The sequence below is a fragment of the Phacochoerus africanus genome, chromosome 15 (assembly GCF_016906955.1).
Source record: "Phacochoerus africanus isolate WHEZ1 chromosome 15, ROS_Pafr_v1, whole genome shotgun sequence".
Lineage (NCBI taxonomy): Eukaryota > Metazoa > Chordata > Mammalia > Artiodactyla > Suidae > Phacochoerus > Phacochoerus africanus.
In genome coordinates, this window is record NC_062558.1 from 39,787,140 (window position 1) to 39,809,247 (window position 22,108).

The 22,108-nt window shown below is 37.8% G+C and overlaps 1 protein-coding gene across 2 annotated transcripts in view; it reads left to right on the top strand.

Annotated features, from left to right (window-relative positions):
* NAA25 (N-alpha-acetyltransferase 25, NatB auxiliary subunit) overlaps positions 1-21,654 on the top strand; it is a 76,729-nt gene extending 55,075 nt beyond the window's left edge. The window contains exons 18-24 of one of the 2 annotated variants that reach the window (XM_047760019.1): positions 71-314; positions 922-1,045; positions 2,846-2,911; positions 5,653-5,750; positions 6,965-7,075; positions 13,549-13,695; positions 18,036-21,654. In XM_047760019.1, the coding sequence (XP_047615975.1) occupies positions 71-314; positions 922-1,045; positions 2,846-2,911; positions 5,653-5,750; positions 6,965-7,075; positions 13,549-13,695; positions 18,036-18,158 (913 nt within the window). In that variant the 3' untranslated portion in view covers positions 18,159-21,654. The remainder of the gene's footprint in view (positions 1-70; positions 315-921; positions 1,046-2,845; positions 2,912-5,652; positions 5,751-6,964; positions 7,076-13,548; positions 13,696-18,035) is intronic. The other variant, XR_007132157.1, reaches the window with a different exon arrangement.
* Positions 21,655-22,108: the final 454 nt, after the last annotated feature.

Genomic DNA, 22,108 nt, shown 5'->3' on the forward strand with positions numbered 1-22,108 from the left:
AAAAAAAAAATGCTACAAAAAAAAAGACAACATGAGTAAAATGGATGGTTTGGGGATGTTTCTTTTAAAGGGATGTTTCTGAAGAACATAAGAAACTTTCCTTGGAGGAGGAGACAATGTGGTTAAGAATCCGTTCCTTAACCTTGAGGCTGATCAGTGGACTTCCAAGTCTTAACCACTCTGTTGGGCCAAAGAACTCAGAGAAGACCACTGAGAATGGAGTATCCTCCCGGATTGATATTCTCCGTTTGCTCCTTCAACAGCTGGAGGTGGCCTTGGAGACTGGAAAGCGATTTATTGAGAAGGAAATTCAGGTATCATCAGTGTGTGTTTACCATCACATGACCCCCCCCCCTTTCTTTTTTTTTGGCTTTTTAGGGCTGCACTTGTGGCATGTGGAAGTTCCCAGGCTGGGGGTCGAATTGGAGCTATAGCTGGCACAGCCATAGCAATTCAGAATCCTAGCCTAGTTTGAAACCCACACCACAGCTCATAGCAACACCAGATTCTTACCCCATTGAGTGAGACCAGGGATTGAACCACATCCTCATGGGTACTCATCAGGTTCATAATCAGCTGAGTCACAATGGGAACTTCCAAAAAAGACAAAAACTTTTTAAACTTGGGGAATTACAGGTCCTTCCTCAGTATCCAAACTGGATAGTGAGGAAAACCAAAAGAGCTTTTTTTTTTTTTTAAATAGCTTTTTCTGTGATGATACATTTTTAAGAGCTATCAGTAAATAAATACAGTTTCTGTTTTCATCAAAATTATTTAGATATTACTAGTTTACTAATCAATGGATTGAAACTTAATCATAGATTTTTATCCAATAGTTATAGTTCCTTGTTGTCTCATTTTGTATTTTATGGTTTTAAATTTTAATGTATTTAAAGAATATCACTTTTTTCCCCTTTGCAGTATCCTTTTCTTGGTCCTGTACCCACCAGAATGGCTGGATTCCTTAATTCTGGCTGTTCTCAGTGTCAGACCAGTTCTTTTTATCTTGTTAGTGATATTTATGAGCTGGACACCAATGGTTTAGGTAAGTATATACTTAAATGAGTATATTTATGGGGCGTTTGTCACTAAAAACTTAATAAATGCAACAAAATATCTATAACCTCATATATTTGGAAAAATTTGGAAGAGATGTGAACTGGAGGCTGTTTTGGTATGTCTGGTTTAATATACAAGAAAGTCCATTAACAGGTTGTAAAACATTATTTTAGAAGCTTAAGTCCGATCCATATTTAAAATCATTTTTTAGGGCCAAAAGTTTTAGAAATCTGTGATTTATTGAAATATTTTTGGATTTCAGATTGAATTCTTTTCACTTTTTTATTTAAATTTTTTAAAAACTTGAAGTATAGTTGATTTGCAATGTGTTAGTCTCTGGTGTACAGTACAGTGATTCGGCTATACATATATGTGTATGTATTTATACATATGTCTTTTCCATTATGATTTATTATAGGGTATTGAATATAGTTCTCTGTGCTATACAGTAGGACCTTGTTGGTTATCTCTTTTAGTGTTTTGTTTTGTTTTTTGTTTTTTGGGTTGTTTTGGCCATACCCACAGCATGTGGAAGTTCCTAGACCCAAGCCACTGCAGTGACAATGCTGGATCCTTAACCTGCTGTGCCACAAGAGAACTCTCTTCTTCTTCTTTTTTTTTTTTTAATTAAAGTATAGTTGATTTACAGTGTTGTACCAATTTCTTCTGCACAGTAAAGTGACCCAGTCGTACATATATATACATCCTTTTCTTAGATTATCTTCCATCATGGTCTATCCCAAGAGATTGTATCTAGTTCCTTATGCTATACAGTAGGACCTCATTGCTTATCCATTCTAAATGTAATAGTTTGCATCTATTAACCCTAAACTCCCAGTCCATCCCACTCTCTTCCCTCTTCCCCCTGGCAACCACAAGCCTGTTCTCTATGTCTGTGAGTCTTTCTGTTTTGTAGCTAGGTTCATTTGTGGCATATTTTAGGTTCTACATATAAGTGATATCATATGGTATTTGTCTTTTTCTTTCTACTTCACTTAGTATGAGAATCTCTAGTTGCGTCCATGTTGCTGCAAATGGCATTATTTTGTTCTTTTTTTTTAATTGCTAAGCAATCGTACCTTGTATATATGTGTGTACCACTTCTTAATCCATTCATCTCTTGATGAACATTTAGGTTGTTTCCATGTCTTAGCTGTTGTGAATAGTGCTGCAGTGAACATAGGGAAGCCCCTATCTTTTTAAATTATAGTTTTGTCTGTATATATGCCTAGGAGTAGGATTGCTATATCATATGGTAGATGACTCCTCTCTTTTATATATAGTAATTTGTGTCTGCTAATCCCAAACTATTAATCCCCTCCCATCTCCTTTCCCCTTTGGTAACCATGAGTTTGTTTTCTGTCTCTGTGTCTGTTTGTGTTTTGTAACTAAGTCTAATTATATAAGAATTCTTAAAATGAATGCCTAAACTTCGCAGAGAGATTTTATTCTAAACTCCCAACACAGTGAACATCACAAATACCTTATAGGCCATGTTTTATGTTTTGCTTTTCTCAAATCATAAGGCTTTAGAGTATTTGAAACACATAGTTTTCTAGTCCTCCTAGAAAATTTTAAGTAGTGCTTTTGGTAGAAGTGTAATTAATACCTTTTCTTTTTCTTGTCCTTTATCTTTCTGTCTCTCTCTCAGTAATAGAATTTAGATGCTTGTGGGTCTTAAGAGAAAAGAAAATGTCCTTGCCCATAAGTTGCCTCCAGGTATTGGTCTTGCTTCTTACTTAAAAAAAAAGTGAATTGAAAATTTTTCATTGTTTTTCAATTTTAGAGGATACAGTGGAGATCCAGGAGCGAGTAGAGAATAGTCTTAAGTCTTTACTAGAACAATTAAAAGGTAAGTGTTGTCACTGTGGATTCCCATATTGTATCTGATTATTTGACATTAGCTTTTTTTTTTTTTGTCTTTTTGCCTTTTCTAGGGCCGCTTCTGCAGCATATGGAGGTTTCCAGGCTAGGGGTCTAATCGGAACTGTAGCCGCCGGCCTACACCACAGCCACAGCAACTCGGGATCCGAGCCGCATCTGCGACCTACACCACAGCTCATGGCAACGCTGAATCCTTAACCCACTGAGCAAGGCCATGGACGGAACCCGCATCCTCATGGTTCCTAGTCAGATTCGCTAACCACTGGGCCACAATGGTAACTCCAACTTTTTTTTTTTTTTTTTTGTCTTTTCTAGGTCCGCTCCCGAGGCATATGGAGTTCCCAGGCTAGGGGTCGAATCGAAGCTGTAGCCACCGGCTTACACCACAGCCACAGCAATGCGGGATCTGAGGCACGTTTGCAACCTACAATACAGCTCACAGCAATGCCGGATCCTTAACCCACTGAGCAAGGCCAGGGATCGAACCCGCAACCTCATGGTTCCTAGTTGGATTCGTTAACCACTGAGCCACAATGGGAACTCCAACTTTTGGTATTTTTAAAGATTGTTTCCAACTTTAAAAAGTTTTGATTACAAAAGTAGTAGGAATTTATTATAAAACAGTACACAAGTGGGTGTGATCTTTTGCCCTTTCCCAGTCCCATTCCCTCGGAAGTAAGTTTGTGTTGTTCACACTTTGCAGTCTGTATTTCTATTTATTTATTTATTTTTTTTGTCTTTTTGCTATTTCTTGGGCCACTCCCGCGGCATATGGAGGTTCCCAGGCTAGTGGTCCAATCGGAGCTGTAGCCACCGGCCTACGCCAGAGCCACAGCAACGCCGGATCATTAACCCACTGAGCAAGGGCAGGGACGGAACCCGCAACCTCATGGTTCCTAGTCGGATTCGTTAACCACTGCGCCACGACAGGAACTCCTTTATTTTTATTTATTTATTTATTTAGTCTGTATTTCTAGATACCACCTAAATAGTCATATAAATGCATAATATATATACATATTAGTTATTTTTTTTAATATATGAAAAATTACAATACATGCTTTTCTGGCTTTAATTTTTTATTATCTTGGACATCTTACCAAGTCATTTGTTTTAAGGGCTACAGAATATTGCATAGTATTGTATTAGTTAATCAGATTTATTTATATGCTCTGACTGCATAATATATTATGCATGGTAATGCTGAAATAAATATCCTGGGAAGTAGTTGTTTGGGTACTTCTTTGAGTATTTCCCTGGGATTAAATTCCTAGGAATGAAATTGTTTGGTAAAGGGTATACATGTTTTTTTTTTTTTGCAAAGTATTGTTTTATTTAAGAAAAACAAGGAATGTGGTGTTAAATTATGGGGATAAAAGTATGCAAAACAGTCACATGGAAAGAAAGTATTAGTTTTTCAATATCCACCTTTACTTAATTTCTTGTGAACTGTTCAATACTATTTTAAATATCCTGAATTTAATATTTAAATATCCTGAATCGTAGCTATACAAACAAAATCCATCCCCAGTGTTTCCATAGATGTTAAAATAAGACCAGATCATTTTTTTCCTTTTTTTCAACCAAAGTAGTCTTTCTAAAGTCCTTTTTGTACAAAGTATTACAAGAGCAATTAAAATGGAAACACTGAGATGACATGTCAACATTTCAGAGCACATTTACAACACCCAGAATAATTCTTAAAATTATTATATTCTAAAATACTACTACCAATCACTTTTAGGTTAATTCTATGTATCTATTCACACTGATGCAGTTTTCCTAGACCTCTGAAAACAGGCTCATTGGTCTCTTTTGGTGTCCACACACATATGCTTTTTTTCAACTCAAATATTAAAAAAAAATTATTATTGTTTTATTTAACTATAGTTGATTTACAATATTGTGTTATTTTCAAGTGTGCAGCTTCAGATTCTTCCATTATATGTTACTGTGCATTTTAAACCTACAAGGGTCTTTCTTTTTAGGAGCGTAAACCATATTGTATTTTATTTTTCATATGAGGACTGAGAATTAAAAGATGATCAAAATTATGAGAATAAAATGTGGTATTTGTTATGAAGGTGCATTTTTACCATGCACATTAGTCTTTTACTCTATAATCGTGCAAGTTCTTTTAAATTATCCACTTGCGGTCTTAATTTTGTACCAACGCCTGTCTGGAAAGGCTTAGCTCGTGTTTAGATCCTAGAATATTTAATTTATAAGTCCACATTTTATGTTTTGAAGGCAATAGAGCAGTAGTCACATAGCTTTTTAAAGAGCTTAAAATAGTCTTTGGTATTTGGTTCATTGATATGGGGGAGCTTTTCTGAATTAAGCCTTTATAACTGCTTATTCTTTATTAGATTAAACATTGTGTTCCAGGAGTTCCCATCATGGCTCAGTGGTTAACGAATCCAACTATGAACCATGAGGTTGTGGGTTCGATCCCTGGCCTTGCTCAGTGGGTTAATGATCTGGCGTTGCCGTGAGTTGTGGTGTAGGTCACAGGCGCGGCTCAGATCCCGTGTTGCTGTGGCTGTGGCATAGGCCGGTGGCTACAGCTCCGATTCGACCCCTAGCCTGGGAACCTCCATATGCCGCAGGAACAGCCCAAAAAAAGGCAAAAAGACAAAAAAAAATGTGTTCCTAAAAATAATAGTAAAACAAAAGCTGAAAAGCTACAAAATATTTTTCTGTTTTCAGATATCTTCAGTAAATGTAAAGGTGATCTCTTAGAAGTTAAAGATGGTAACTTGAAAACACATCCTGCTCTTTTAGAAAATCTAGTCTTCTTGGTTGAGGTATGTTTTCCTCTTCCTGAAATACTCAATTTTCCTTCATTGTATGCAGGATTAATTTTAAAAAAAATACCACTTAATAGGCACTTTACCTGTAATTTAACCCCTACTCCCAGCTTTTATCAATTGAAAAGCAATTTAAATTTTCTGAACTCTCTAAGAATATCAAGAAAATTCATTCATAATGCTAGGGTAAAACTTCTTGAAATTTACTTTACTAATCTCTAAAGATTCCTTATATTTACTCCAAATCTTGATCTTTCTGTTTTATTCTTCTTTTTGACTCAACTACTATGTAATTTAATTCTGCCAGGCTTTTTTATTTGTTGCTGCTGTTCACTAATTACTGAAATTCTGCATTATGAAGAAGGATCTGGGAACCAATGTAGCAAAACTCTCTTCTTTTTTAGCCACACTCATGGCATGTGCAAGTTCCCTGGCCAGGGATTTAACCTATGCCACAGTAGTGACCCAAGCCACTGCAGTGATAGTGCCTGACCCTTAACCTGCTGCACTACAAAAGAACTCTAAAACTCTTTTTTTAGCCAGAAAAAGAGAAAGATCACAAACACTCATAATCCATTATCTTTTTTTCCTGTTACTTCTGTCACATGTTTGTTTATTTTTCTTCCCCTATTAGTCTGTAAGCTTCATGAGGGCAATATTCTTTGTTTTGGTGATTGGCATATTGTAAGTGTCTAGGAGATACTTAATGAGTGAATGAGATATAATTGCATGTATATGTACATGTACCTACTGTAGCATAGGGGACACATAAACACCTAACTTAATACAATAAGAATATGTGCTGATGAACTGGGGAGATTTCTTTACATATAAGTTAAGGTTTGCAGATGAGGCAGTATGTTACCTGGATGGAGAGTTGGGTGGGGACTCTATGCCTAGAAATTTGGACTTTTCACTTCAGTGAAAAGGATGTTAGTAGATCCTTATTTCCTACCAGAAAGTGAAAGGAAACTGGACTGAATGGAGGATGGGTTTAGAGCTGGGAGGAAGAATAAAGACAGTATTCTGAGCAGGTGATGACCTGAATTAGTGTGGTAATTGTAGAAATCAGTGAATGGAGAGTTAGAAGAGAAATTGAAGGGATTTGCATAAAAGAAGTGTTTGCATAGAATTTGTTCCATAAACTTTGTTCCTGATAGATAGCTTGAGTGTAATCCTTTTTGATGAATTTGCAATTTTTCCTCTTTCAGACTATTTCTATTATCCTTTGGGTCTCCAGTTACTGTGAGAGTGTCCTGAGACCATACAAATTAAATTTACAGAAAAAGAAGAAGAAGAAGAAAGAAACCAGCATCATCATGGTAATAATAAAGAAAACACAAGTAACAATCTGGCCATGTGGTGCTTTTTCTTTTTGGCCACACTCATTGCATGTGGAAATTTCCAGGCCAGGGATTGAATTTGAGCTGCAGCTGTGACCTACTCAGCTTCTGGATTCTTAACCCACTGTACAACAGGGGAACTCCATGGATCCTATATTCATTCATTTTCTCTTCAGCTTTTGAAAAAAATTATGCACATGCAGAAAAGCCGAAAGAACAGTATAATGAGACCCAGATATCCTTACCTAGATTCACCACTTGTTAATGATTTGCTACATTTGCTTTATTTCTCTCACTCTCTACCTCCCTGACCACTGTTCATTGAACCATTTGAAAGAAAACTATAGACTTTGTGATACTTAACACACCAGGATAGAACAAGGGCAGTCTACTACAAAACCATAATACTCAAGAAATTTTCACACTCAAGATACTTAATATTGATACAATAATATTGTAATGTCCAAATTAAAATTTCCCTGGTTATCCCAATTATGTCATTTATAGACTTTTTTAAAATACTAGAATCCTACTAAGGATCTGACAAGCTTTTAGTTGTCATCTCTCTGTATACTTCTCTCATCTAAAATACTTCCTTAGCTTTTTGTTTTGTCTTTTTTTTTTTTTTTTTGGTCTTTTTGCTATTTCTTTGGGCCGCTCTCGAGGCATATGGAGGTTCCCAGGCTAGGGGTCAAATCTGAGCTGCAGCCACTGGCCTATGCCAGAGCCACAGCAATGCGGGATCCGAGCCGCATCTGCGACCTACACCACAGCTCGCGGCAACGCCGGATCGTTAACCCACTGAGCAAGGGCAGGGACCGAACCCGCAACCTCATGGTTCCTAGTCGGATTCGTTAACCACTGCACAACGATGGGAACTCCCTGTTTTGTCTTTATTGTTGATTCTTTTTTTATGTGTGTGTGTATCTTTTTAGGGCCTCACCCACAGCATATGGAGGTTACCAGGCTAGGGGTTGAATTGGAGCTGTAGCTGCCAGCCTACACCACAGCTCACAGCAATGCCAGATCCTTAACCCACTGAGCAAGGTCGGGGATTAAACCTGCAACCTCATGGTTCCTCTAGATTTGTTGCTGCTGCGCCACAACGGGAACTCCTAAGCTATGCATTTTTTAATTTAATTTAATTTAATTTAATTTTATTTATTTTAAATCAACCATATTTTAATTTAAAATTAAAAAAAATAACTACTATCTTCCACCTCAAATGTGTTTCTTTTTTTAAATTTTTAAATTAAAAAAATTTTTTTATTACTCAAATGAATTTATCACATCTGTAGTTGTATAATGATCATAACAATCTGATTTCATAGGATTTCCATCCCATAGCCCAGGCACATCCCCCCACCCCCCAAACTGTCTCCTCTGAAGACCATGAGTTTTTCAGTGTCTGAGTCAGCATCTGTTCTGCAAAGAAGTTCATTGTGTCCTTTTTTTCAGATTCCACATGTCAGTGAAAGCATTGGATGTTGGTGTCTCATTGTATGGCTGACTTCACTTAGCATGATAGTTTCTAGGTCCATCCATGTTGCAAAAGATGCTGGTATTTCATTCTTTTTAATGGCTGAGTAATATTCCATTGTGTATATGTACCACATCTTCTTGATCCACTCCTCTGTTGATAGATATTTAGGTTGTTTCCATGTTTTGGCTATTGTAAATAGTGCTGCAATGAACATCGGAGTACATGTATCTTTGCAAGCTGTGGTTTTCTCTGGGTAGATGCCCAGGAGTGGGATTGGTGGATCAAATGGTAGTTCTATGTTTAGTTTTCTGAGGAATCTCCATACTGCTTTCCACAGTGGTTGCACCAATTTACAATCCCACCAACAGTGTACTAGTGTTCCTTTTCCTCCACACCCTCTCCAGCACTTATTGTTTGTACACTTTTGGATGATGGCCATTCTGGCTGGTGTAAGGAAGTACCTCAGAGTGGTTTTGATTTGCATCTCTCTAATAATGAGTGATGTTGAACATCTTTTCATGTGTTTCTCGGCCATCTGTATGTCTTCTTTGGAGAACTGTTTGTTTAGATCTTCTGCCCATTTTTTGATAGGCTTGTTTGTATTTTTGGTATGGAGCTACAGAAGGTGTTTATAAATTTTGGAGATTAATCCCTTGTCAGTTGATTCACTTGCAAAAGATTTTCTCTCATTCTGTGGGTTGTCTTCCTGTTTTGTTTAGGGTTTCCTTTGCTGTGCAGAAATGAAGTCCCATTTGTTTATGTTTGTTTTTACTGTCATTACTCTAAGAGGTGGATCTGAGAAGATGTTGCTGTCGTTTATGTCAGAGAGTATTTGGCCTATGTTTTCCTCTATAAGAGTTTTATAGTGTCTGGTCTTATATCTAGGTCGTTAATCCATTTGGAGTTTATTTTTGTGTATGGTGTTAGGGAGTGTTCTAATTTCATTCTTTTCCATGTGGCTGTCCAGTTTTCCCAGCACCACTTATTGAATAAGCTGTCCTTTCTCCATTGTATATTCTTGCCTCCTTTGCCATAGATGAGTTGGCTGTAGATGCGTGGGTTTAATTCTGGGCTTTCAGTCCTGTTCCACTGATCTACATGTCTGTCTTTGTGCCAGTACCATATGGTTTTGATGGCTGTTGCTTTGTAGTATAGTCTTAGGTCTGGGAGCCTGATTCCTCCAGCTCCATTTTTCTTTCTCAGGATATCTTTGGCTAGTCTGGGTCTTCTGTGCTTCCAAACAAACTTTAACATATTTTGTTTGAGTTTGGTGAAAAATGTCCTTGGTAATTTGGTAGGGATTGCATTGAATCTGTAGTTTGCCTTGGGTAGTACAGTCATTTTGATAATATTGACTCTTCCAATCCACAAGCATGGTATATCTTTCCATCTGTCATCTGTGTCATCTTTTTTTTTTTTTTTTTGGTCTATTTGTTATTTCTTGGGCCGCTTCCGCGGCATATGGAGGTTCCCAGGCTAGGGGTTGAATCGGAGCTGTAGCCACCGGCCTACACCAGAGCCACAGCAACGCGGGATCCGAGCCGCGTCTGCAACCTACACCAGAGCTCACGGCAACGCCGGATCGTTAACCCACTGAGCAAGGGCAGGGACCGAACCTGCAACCTCATGGTTCCTAGTCGGATTCATTAACCACTGCGCCACGACGGGAACTCCCATCTGTGTCATCTTTGATGTCTTTCATCAGTGGCTTGTAGTTTTCAGAGTACAGGTCTTTTGTCTCTTTAGGTAGGTTTATTCCTAGGTATTTTATTCTTTTGGATGCAATGATAAACAGGATTGCTTCCCTCCAAGCTATACATTTTTTAATATCACTATTTTAGTATCATGGTGGACTTTCTTTTAAAATTTACTTTATAATCCATTATCATCATTTTCTTTTGGATGTACAGATTTGGCTAATAGGAGCCATTTTAAGCTGGTTCCTGTCCTTAAATGTGTCCTCATTGGCTTTGAGCTCTTACTTTCTGGAAAAACAAAAACGCTTTGCACTCACCCATTGAACTGAAATCAGACATTTTTTCAGTGAGCCCTGGTTTCTTTATGGGGCATAGTATTTTTTTTTTTGCCTTTTGTCTTTTCAGGGCTGCACCCATGGCATATGGAGTTTCCCAGGCTAGGGGTCCAATTAGAGCTATAGCTGCTGGCCTGTGCCAGAGCCACAGCAGTTCGGGATCTGAGCCACGTCTCTGACCTACACCACAGCTCACGGCAACCCCGGATCCTTAACCCATTGAGCAAGGCCAGGGATCGAACCCGCAACCTCATGGTTCCTAGTCAGATTCATTTCTGCTGAGCCATGATAGAAACTCCCGCAGTGTTTCTTTTGTCCTTAGATTATGTTCTAGTCAATGTGGATAGTTGAGGTATTCTGTAAAAGCACTGGAATTAAAAACTCAGATTGTATTATTAGTGTAATATAAATAAGACTCATATTTTCTGTTTGTATTCAATTTTGAAGTTTCCTCCTATCTTGACTTAATTTTCAAATGTGTAAAACTTAACTTAATTTTTATCCTTTTAATAAGGAAAGATATTTAGGATTTATTCTGCATATGACATGCTGTTTTATTAGTATTTGAGTTTACCTTACTAATGAGAGATTTTTGTTCACTATAGCAATACAGTAACCTTCATTTTTCGAAAGTGTAGATGGTTTTATTAATGATATTAACTTCCTACACAATTCGGTAGCAATTCAGGAATTCTTTAGATTTGACACTTGTCCTGGGTGTTAGCATTCATTCACTTCTCTCCATCACTTTGTTCAAGATAATTTAACAGATCATGAGTGCAGAGTTTGAAAGTATGGATCAGAGTTTCACTGTTACTTTCTCTTCTAGTGGATGCATACACTCCTAGTATTTGTCGAGAGTTTTTGCTATTTGCATTTTGTGAGAGTTTTTGTATTTATTGCTTTTCTGATTTCCAAAAATGAGAATAGCTTTCCTATTTTTATGATTGTCTAAGTATCCTAAAGATGTGAATATAGTGAAGATCACTCATTTTCCCACCAAGCAGTGATTAACCACTGCAAACAAACCAGAACCATGCTCTGTAAAAGGTTCTATAACTTGGCTATTTGTTTTGTTTTGTTTTGTTTTGTTTTCACTTAATAGGGTGAAACAGAACAATTGGAGTTCTCCTTATTTTAGGAAATATAGATGTAGCTCATTACTTTTAACGGATATGTGCCATCCTGTTGTATAGCATAACTTATTCACATCATTGAATATTTGGTTAGTTCTAATTTTTTTGCTTCTGCTGTTTGTTTTTTTTTGTTTTGTTTTGTTTGTTTTGTTTTTAGGGTGGCACCATGGCATATGGATGTTCCCAGGCTAGGAGTTGAATTGGAGCTAAAGCTGTTGGCCTGTACCACAGCAACTTGGAAGGAGAGCCTCGTCTGTGACCTTCACCACAGCTCATGGCAACGCCGGATCCCCAACTAACTGAGCGAGGCCAGGGATTGAACCTCCTTCCTCATGGATACTACTTGGGTTCATTTCCACCGAGTCACAAAGGGAACTCCCTTTCTGAGATTTTTAAAAAATGGTTCCTAGGTTAGTATAATCTTTAGAAAGATCTTTTCAATTTAGGAATTCAGAAGTAAGTACCTAAGTCTTCCAGTGCTTTGATGATTTTTTTTTTTTTTTTAGGGCTGTATCCATGGCATATGGAAGTTCCCAGGCTAGGGGTCAAATCGGAGCTACAACTGCCAGCCTACACCACAGCTCACGGCAACACCAGATCCCCGACCCACTGAGCTGGGCCAGGGATCAAACCCGCATCCTCATGGATAGTAGTCAGATTCATTTCTGACACACAGGAACTCCTGCATTTAAAAAAAAGTATTTAAATCTATCTGGAATTTATTTTTGTATTTATTATTTCACTTATTTTATATTTCACAGTATGTCTAGCTAGCTATCTCAGTACCATTCATTCACTTGAAATCACTGTTTTGAAATTCAGACCACTGTTTGAAATTATATTCTTTGCTCTTTCTGGGGTCTTGTGTCCTTTCAGTCTTTTTTTACTTATATACCAGTCCCATTTAGTTTTAATGTAACTTTATAATATACTCTTAATATCTATTAGGGCAAATTCCCCTTAACTATTTTTTAGTATTTTCTTGAGAGTTCCTGTTGTGGCTCAATGGTAATGAACACACCTGGTATTCATGAGGACACGCGTTCGATCCCTGTCCTCACTTAGTGGGTTAAGGTTTGGCGTTGCCATGAGCTGCGTGTAGGTTGCAGACAAGGCTCGTATCTGGCATTGCTGTGGCTGTGGCGTAAGCTGGTGGCTACAGCTCCGATTCAACCTGGGAACATCCAGATGCCATGGGTGTGGCCCTAAAAAGACAAAAAAAAAAAAAAATTCTTGGTTTTTGTCACCCATTATTTTTTACACTAGAACTTAGACTTTCCATTTCTATCATTAACATTAGATAAAATTTCAAAGACATAAAGAGAAGAAATGAAGTTTTGGTATCATCTCCTTTAGTGTTCCAGGAAGTTCCCAGTGTAAAGTTGAATACTGACCAACTAAGATTCCTTACTGGTTTTTTATCTCTAGTTCCCCAGAGCGAAGTAAAACCTTATTAAAAAAAAGTCAACTTGGCGCTTTCCCCTCTGCCCTCTGGTTCAATCCCTGGTCTGGGAATTGGGATCCCACATGAAGCTGCTGTACACTGCAGCCAAAAAAGATAACAAAACCAAAAGAGAAAAAAGAAAACAAAGTCACCATTACTGAGTTAGCCATTATCTAGTGGCTATTGAACTTACCTTGGATTGAGAGACTGTCCTAGTATCCAAAACTACCTCTATTCTTGTTACAAGTAATGGAATTAAATAATGCTATAGCATGAAATTGGTACAGCTTATGTGATGTAAGCATGGGACAAATATGTTTAATAATCTTTCAACTTTTAAAAAATCTTCTTTTCCAGCCGCCTGTCTTTACCAGTTTTCAAGACTATGTTACTGGACTCCAGACTTTAATCTCCAATGTTGTGGATCATATTAAAGGGCTTGAAACACATCTAATTGCACTTAAACTTGAAGAACTTATTTTAGAAGATACTTCTCTTTCACTGGTAAGAGGCTGTAGTTGATCGGCAATAAGTTATATATAGGTACTCAGGTGTTCTTATCTTTATCACAGGGACAAGTTAATTTTCAATTCATCATTCTCTCCTTATAGGACTTGCGATTAGAAGGTACATGGCAGTAGTTTTCTGTTATGTTGTTGGTGGTGTTTCCTCCCACCTCACTCCCCGCCTCCCATTCTTCCTACTTTTTATACATTTTTGGGTTGGTTCTTTTTCTGTGAAAACTACTGATGATTTATTGGGGAGTAGAATTAGTACTGTCCCTATTTTTAGCACCAGAGGAAAGGGACAGTTTCCTTGACTGAAAACTTAACCTGCTGCTTGATTGGCTGGTTTCTTTGCCAGCCCAGCAGTTACCACATGAAAAAGGAAAGATGCTGGACATCGGAAATAGTTCAGCTAGTAGTAATAATTAGGCCAGAGCAAGTCAGCCAAAAAGGAATGGAAACAAGTATGGAATCAAAGGAGCCAGTCATTAGTTTTCTCCTGATGGTTATCATAGGCTGATTTCTTTTTTTTTTTTTTAATAGCTGCACCCGCAGCATATGGGGGTTCCCAGGCTAGGAGTCTAATCGGAGCTGTTGCTGCCGGCCTACACCAGAGCCATAGCAACACCGGATCTGAGCCATGTCTGCTACCTATACCACAGCTCATGGCAATGCCGGATCCTTAACCCACTGAGGGAGGCCAGGGACCTAACCTGAAACCTTGTGGTTTCTAGTTGGATTCTTTAACCATTGCACCACGACGGGAACTCCATAGGCTGGTTTCTTAAAATTATGCTAGTAAAATTCTTGTAAAGTCTTACCTTAAAAATGTGGATTCTGGGAGTTCTCTTTGTGGCTCAGTGGTACCCAGGCCTAAGAAATTAAATCCATGTGAAATAGGTACATCTCATGCAGGATTTTGCCTTCTGCTCCGCACTTGCATGCCGAAAGGGGAGACACTTTCTGGTCCTTTTGGACCACTTTTATGTATAAAGAGATCTCATAATTAATAATAGTAGATATAGAGCTGTTTTTTTTGCTTTTTTAGGGCCACACTTGAGGCATATGGAGATTCCCAGGCTAGGAGTCCAATCAGAGTTACATCTGCTGGCTTACACCACAGCCATAGCAGTGTAGGATCTGAGCCCCGTCTGCACCTTACACCACAGCTCACAGCAATGCCAGATCCTTAACCCACTGAGCAAGGCCAGGGATCGAACCTGCAACCTAATGGTTCCTAGTTGGATTCGTTTCCGCTGCGCTGATGGGAACTCCTTTTTTTTACTTTCTTGTTTGGCCAAGTTTGCAGCATGTGGAAGTTCCTAGGCCAGGGATCGAACCCATGCCATACTAGTGACCTGGGCCACTGCAGTGGTAACACCAAATACTTAATCTGCTATGCCATAAGGGAACTCCAACTTTTTACTTTTGAGACTAAATGTAAACTCATTCTCTTCTCTACCCCAAACTCCTATCTCCTTTTTTGAATAACTATAGAAAAGTAAAAATTCAAAATTACAGTACCTATTTTTAAAAAATCTTAAGGATCACACACTTGAACAGATGTCACATTGCTTTATTTGGTTAGGTTTTGCTGGTTATCTTTGAGATTTTCAATAGGTAGATATGAATTTATGAAGCTCACTATTGCTGGGGTAACTGCTTATAGAAATACAGTGATTAAAGACCTGGCGGTAGTAGTTCCTGTCTGTGGCTCAGTGGTTAACGAATCCGACTGGGAACCACGAGATTTCGGGTTTGATCCCTGGCCTTGCTTAGTGGGTTAAGGATTCAGCGTTGCCATGAGCTGTGGTGTAGGTTGCAGACGTGGCTCAGATCCCGAGTTGCTGTGGCTGTGGTGTAGGCTGGTGGCTACAGCTCCGATTGGACCCCTAGCCTGGGAACCTCCATATGCCATGGGTGCGGCTGTAGAATAGACAAAAAGATTAAAAAAAAAAAAAAAAAGACCTGGCCATAGAGAGATATGTAGAAATTGCTTACTAAATTGGAGATATGATAATAGGCATAAAAATCTGAGTGAGTCAGAAAGAGTCTCAACTGAAAGAGGGACATGTGAGGATTAATAAGTTTTCACCAGGTAGATAGGAATGGAATAAAGGAATCCCAAGCAGGAGGAGGCACAGACAAAATCGTGGAGGCAGGAAAGTGAATTGTGCGTTTGGCACAACATGAGATGTTTGGCAGAGCCAGAGCTTATGGTTTATGGGAATGGCTGTTGGATATGAAGGTAACAGCAGACACAGTAGCCCTTCTGTCCTAGAGACTGTTGAATGGTTGTTCTGCTGAAAAACCTATCTTCCTCCTGAAATGAAAAATAAGATTTCTTGTTTTGATTATTCTAGAGGTTATCCTTAACTCTGAGCTACTCTGGATTTTTCAAGCCTTGGTTTTGCCTTCATCTTTTGACCCTGAGAAAGCCATTTAACCTCTCTGGGCCTCAGTTTCTCTATTTGTAAAATGGAAATCGTAATATGTACTTCATAGGATTATAGTGAGTAAACAAAACAATAATGGCCTTATATTACCTTATTTTATTAAAGTCATGATACATATACTATACTGAGCAGCAGTGGCCACCAAATAGAGGATCCATATAGTGGTGAGTACTTTTTTGGGGGTTAAAGCAAAACAAAACTCTTGGATGCCATTTCCGTTAGGTTCACTTCTTTTTTCTTTCTTTCCTTCCTTTCTTTCTAAACTTGAAACACTGTGAACAAGGGCTCTGGAGTACTACCTTTAGTCCCGATCCCCTTTCCTTTTCTCCAGTGGAATCCACTGAAACTTGTCGTGTGCCAACATACTTCCCACCCACTTTTTAAAACCGTCTGGTTTTAATGTAACTTTATAATGTACTCTAATATCTGTTACGTTTCTAAAAGTAAATGATATACTCTATTTTATTCCGAAATGTGCCTTTTTTCCACTCTACCAATATTCAGGAGTTTTTGGTTTTTGCTTTTTAGGGCCACACCTGTGGCACATGGAAGTTTCTAGGCTAGGGGTTGAATTGGAGTTGCAGCTGCTGCCCTACACCATAGCCACAGCAACATGGGATATGATCTGTGTCTGCCACCTCACCACAGCTCACAGCTGTGAGCCGGATCCTTAACCCACTGAGCAAAGCCTGGGATCGAACCTGCATCCTCATGGATACTAGTTGGGTTCGTAACCCGCTGAGTCACAACGGGAACTCCCAGGTATTTAAGAGTTCTGTTCAGGCTAATGCATCCAGATCAGTTTTTTCTTTTAAACAATTGTATACTATTGAAAATAAGAATGCATCACAGCTCTTGGACATTTTTTTCTGTATGTGTGCTTTTACATACAGTACTCAGTGGAATGTATTTGTTGTATGTACCTTCTTAGAAATTGTTAGGTCACAAAGTGTGCTTATCTGGTTTCTTTTGGGCTTTAAAATACTGCCAACTTTATTAGCTAACCAGTTTTTAGCCAACCTTCTTTCTGTGTTTGAACACTCCATCCTCTGTATTTTTTTGTGGTCCTTACCACAGGTCAAATGTGCAGCAAATATTTAACTCACATTTTGAGTAAGAAAATTTTTTGTTTTTTGACCTCTGGAACTCCTATGGATTTTGTCAGTATGGAGGGAGGCCTCTTGATTATTGTAACTAGAAAGGATGACACTGGTAAATTTGATGCTTTTAAAAAGTGTTTGTGGTTATGTCTTAATTAGTAATAAATCTCTACTTTTTTCCCTATAGTGAGAAATCTCAATTTTCCCACTTTGTACAGCTCATAATAAAATAGTGGGAGTTCCACTCTGGTGCAGTAGGTTAATTATCCAGCTTGTCTCTGTGGAGGCACTAGTTCGATCCCTGGCCCAGCACAGTGACTTAAGTATCCACCATTGCCACAGCTATGACATGGGTCGCAGCTCCAGCTCAGATTTGATCCCTGGCCTGGGAACTTCTATATGCTGCGGGTATGGCCAAAAATGGGGAAAAAAAAATAGTAGTGATTTTATGGTCAAACTACCTAGTAATAATTTTCTAACTTTTTTTTGATAAAATGTAGTGATTAAACATCTCAAGTTTTTTGACTTGATATCATTTATAATAAAGTTTACTTGAAAGAATAGTTATGCAAAAGCAACAGGGTCTCAGTGAAAAGTCTCATGGAAAAAATATACATCTGTGAAGAATGTAGCCATCTTTGCATTTAATGAAATTGAAAATGACCCACTGTGTTCTGGTGAAGCTTGCAATGAGACCAAAAGTTGTGGTAATTTATGCCTAGGAACTATAATCTGAGGGTATACTTTCTGAGCAAGATCACTGATTCTTATTTCCTTTGTAGGAAGAGAGAAAATTTTCAAAGACTGTGCAAGGGAAGGTGCAGAGCAGTTACTTGCACTCACTTCTGGAAATTGGGGAGCTGCTGAAAAAAAGACTTGAGACCACAAAGAAACTAAAAATTTAGGTTACTAAGAACCACAGGCACTGATGACTCTACAACAGAAAATGACATCTTCCCAGGCAAAAGCTACATCTGGTTGACCATCATTTTAATCCAGAACTTCCTCATAAAATGCATGAAGGACTTTGATCGTGAATTAATTTTTTAGGTATTAAATGTATACAGCTGATTAAATTATTGTATATAAACCAGAAGCAGGACCCTCATCTGGGTTTGACCACTTTTTATACATGTTCATATGCATATGGCAGCCACAAGAGAACCCCACTTTTCTTCCCTTCTATCACCAGAGCATCTGGTGGTGATGGGGTTCTATAAAAGCAGCAATAGAAATAAGCATAAAGCATTGACCTCAGAGCAGCTGAATGGTCCTACCATTACAGCAATGGGCGTTTTGATCTGGTCCTTGAGCCTTAAGAAGCAGAAAGCAAAAGTAGAGGGGGACCATGACCTGGAGCAGGACCCTCTTTTCACATTAGCAGTTTAGTTTGAGGCTCCCTTGGCTTTGTGGCTCCCACAGAGCCCAAAGCAAGTACCCAAAGGGCTTCAGGTGAAATTTGGCATAAGCACCTGCCACTGAAGGGCATCACTCAGATGATCACAGGCCCTCATTTTTTGGCCTACTAGTCCCAGTGGCCAAGGCATCCCCATCCTAGCTTCTGTGAGAGTTAAATCACAAATAGGCTTCTGCTAATTTACAGCTGTTTGGAGAGGAAAGTAGTACAGACCACTTATAAGCCTGCTGAAGACTAGCTTGCTGTCTTTTTGGGAAAGTTGAGAATCACTGTTTTAAAGAAAAGAGGTGTACATAATTTATGCAGGCAAGTGTAATACCAATGTCCTTGGTTTTGTGAGATATATATATATATATATATATATATGTATATGCTTCTACATATATAAGTATGTTTTCAAGCATATATGTATATATATGCTTGAAAATAAAGATTTAATACTTTAGTGTTTTTTATGTGGGGGTTTTGGGAAAGAAGAAAGGAAGGAATGTATATTATGGATTTAACCTTAGGCTGGCAAAGGAACTGTTATCCTTGATGTTTGCATTGTTCACTGGAGCTCCCCAGGACTGTAGCTTCAGAGGTTGTTCTGACAGAAAAGATAAGCATTGCTCTTGAAAATGTTGCACAGATTATATAGTTGCTTTGGTAACTTCTTTGTGTTTGAATCTGTGCTTCTGTTTTGGTCTTTGTTACACAAATACTGTTCAAGTTAGTAATTCTGAAAAGCAAAGAAATGAATTTGATGAGGAAATTCAAGTATCTGATGGAGGATTGTCTTAAAGACCTACAAGGTCCTTTTCAACCAACTCACTTCTCCAGTGAAATGTGACAGTTTTTTCTTTTAAAAGCAACCAAAAAAAAAAAAAGCTTGGAAAAAAATCTCTGTATGCAACACAATTGCATTTTGTTCCTGTATCTTGACTTTCTTAGATTTACAATTTGGTAGGGTGATTAATAACACTCTCACCTTCCAAAGAAACTTTTTTGAAAATTACTAAATTACCTGTTCAAAAATAAGACTTGTTGGAAGTCCAGTCCATCCATAATTTCAGAAAACTAGTTTAGATGTAATTTGGTAGCCACAATTGTCATACCCCATTCTAAAAGGAGAAAACTTCCTTGAACAAGATGAACTAAAAATTCTGATTAATTCTAAATCTGACTTAATGACAAACCTATCATAATTTCATAAAACTATGGCCTATTTAGGTGGAGCTTTGTGTATGGGGGTAGGGGTATGTGTGTATGGCATGTTTTCTTGAAACGATGTTTCTTTGAATACCCAAAAATTCTGTACATAGAAATGCTCTTTGGAACAAGTCTATCGACTGACCATGATCATTCTAGTGTATGTGTGCTCAGTAGGCTGGCCTTGGTCCTCAGGGACAGTGTGTGACTCCAGTGGTCTACCTAACTAGTCTTTTGCCTAGGGGCATCTGGGTCCTCTGCTGGTTTAATGACAAATAATATTATGTCGGGTTATGCTTCCTTTGTTACTTGTTGATTTTCCTACTAAATGTAGCATTTTGATTAGATCCAACCTCTTAAATTTTGAGATAATTGTAAAAAGAATGAAATTATGCAGAAATGGCCAATATCTTTTATTGATCTGTTCTTTTGGAAACTGTCATGCACTATAAATTGTGTACAGTTAAAAAAATATATATATATATTCTTACATGAGTAAAAAGCACCCTCTCCAGCAATTGTATGTCATTGGTATTTGAAGAGAATTCCCAAATAACTCATTGCTGCTGCTGCTGCTGCTGCTGTTTTTGGTTTGTGTGGGTTTTTTGTTTTGTTTTGTTTTTGTGTGGTAAATTGATATTTTTAAAAAAAAAAAAAGGAAAGGAGAAAAAACACGACTACTGTTTACAGACTGAAGAATTATTGCTTTTTATACTACTGAGATCCTAAGTTAAGACTCTCCAAAGCAAACATTTGGTTTAAATCATTTATCTGATGTGGATAAAAAGTAGAGAAATTTTTAGTGTTCTCCACATAAATGTACAAATGCCTAGCTGTATTGCCCATCAATTTTGTATATTTTCATAATTTTAATTGTTCAAAATTGCATTATATTTTGCAATCACTATGTTCAATCTGGATTTGTCTTTCATTTTAATATAAAAAGGGGTTTCAATGTATCTACAGCCTTGTTATTGAAACTCTCCCTCCTTTTATGATGTGATTTATTAATATGGGAGATATATATTTTCTTCCTCCTTCAGAATTAAGTGAAGCATAGCAGATCTACTTTAAACTGGTTGGGTTAATTTATATAAACACTTTCATTTTAAGTTGGCATTTCTGCCTGATTCATCTTTGCTCAGATTCCTAGAAGCCACAATCTTTTAAATGGTATAATTCATCTCAATTTTGTATTGTTATATTCTTCAGAAAAATGGTAATATTTGTTAACTTAAAATTATTCCAAGGCAGTAGTCCTTTTGTTTACCTTGTGTGCTAGCATTCATTAATTCAACGTATATGTGTTGAGTACCTATTTACTATGTGCCAGATTCCATTTGAGGCTCTGTATCTTAGAGTGGCTGAGGTAGGGGAAGAAACAATAAAAATAAATAATAGTTTGTAATTATATCCTGATTAATAAAATATATATCAGGATATGTAGGATAGGCGGGGTCATGGGAGGACCTCTGAATGGTGCCGTCTGATCTGAATGAGAGTCAGGCATGGAAAAAGGAATACAAGTCAAAGGTCCCAAGGCAGGAAGCTGCTAAGCATGTTGTGCTGACTGGAAAAAAAGGAAAAAGCTCAAGTGCCCGAGACTTAATGAAAGGAGCAGAAAGGAGGTATAGATTAAGATAGTGGAGTTGGGGTTAGAGCAATCAGGATTTTGTAGCCAGGGGAAGGAATGAAATTTTTAAATTTAGTGGGAAGTTACTGGAGGATTTCAGGCAGGCTGACATGATTTATCTAAGGGTGTATGAACCTACAGGCTGAGATCAAAAGTTTATTCAGACACACACAACACAGCAGGAAGAGGAGCTGTTTTTCCTCCTAGTTTTCTTTCTGTTGTATGATACTAAATGCCTTTATTTGAGCCCTGAAAATCAGTTTTTGCCTGCTTCTTGTTATGAATTAACTCTACCCCAACATTTTAACAAAAGGGGGCACTTGGATATACCTCACTGTCATCTTTGACAGTCCCCAGAAAGTGGACTCAGGTTTATACCTGTTCGTATTCCCTGTTTTTGAGATTCCGTCACTGCTTCAATGCAGGTATGTATTTAATAGTAACAAGTGGAGGATAAGCAACCATGAGCCAAATGCTTATAAAAATTATTTGTGGGTAACTACAGCAGTTTATGCTTAAGGAGCAGAGTTTTTCAGTCTTAGCTTTCATGTATCCTAGTAAAAATGGGTTCCAGATAATGTACCATTTTACATATGAGGAAAGCAGTTAATTAT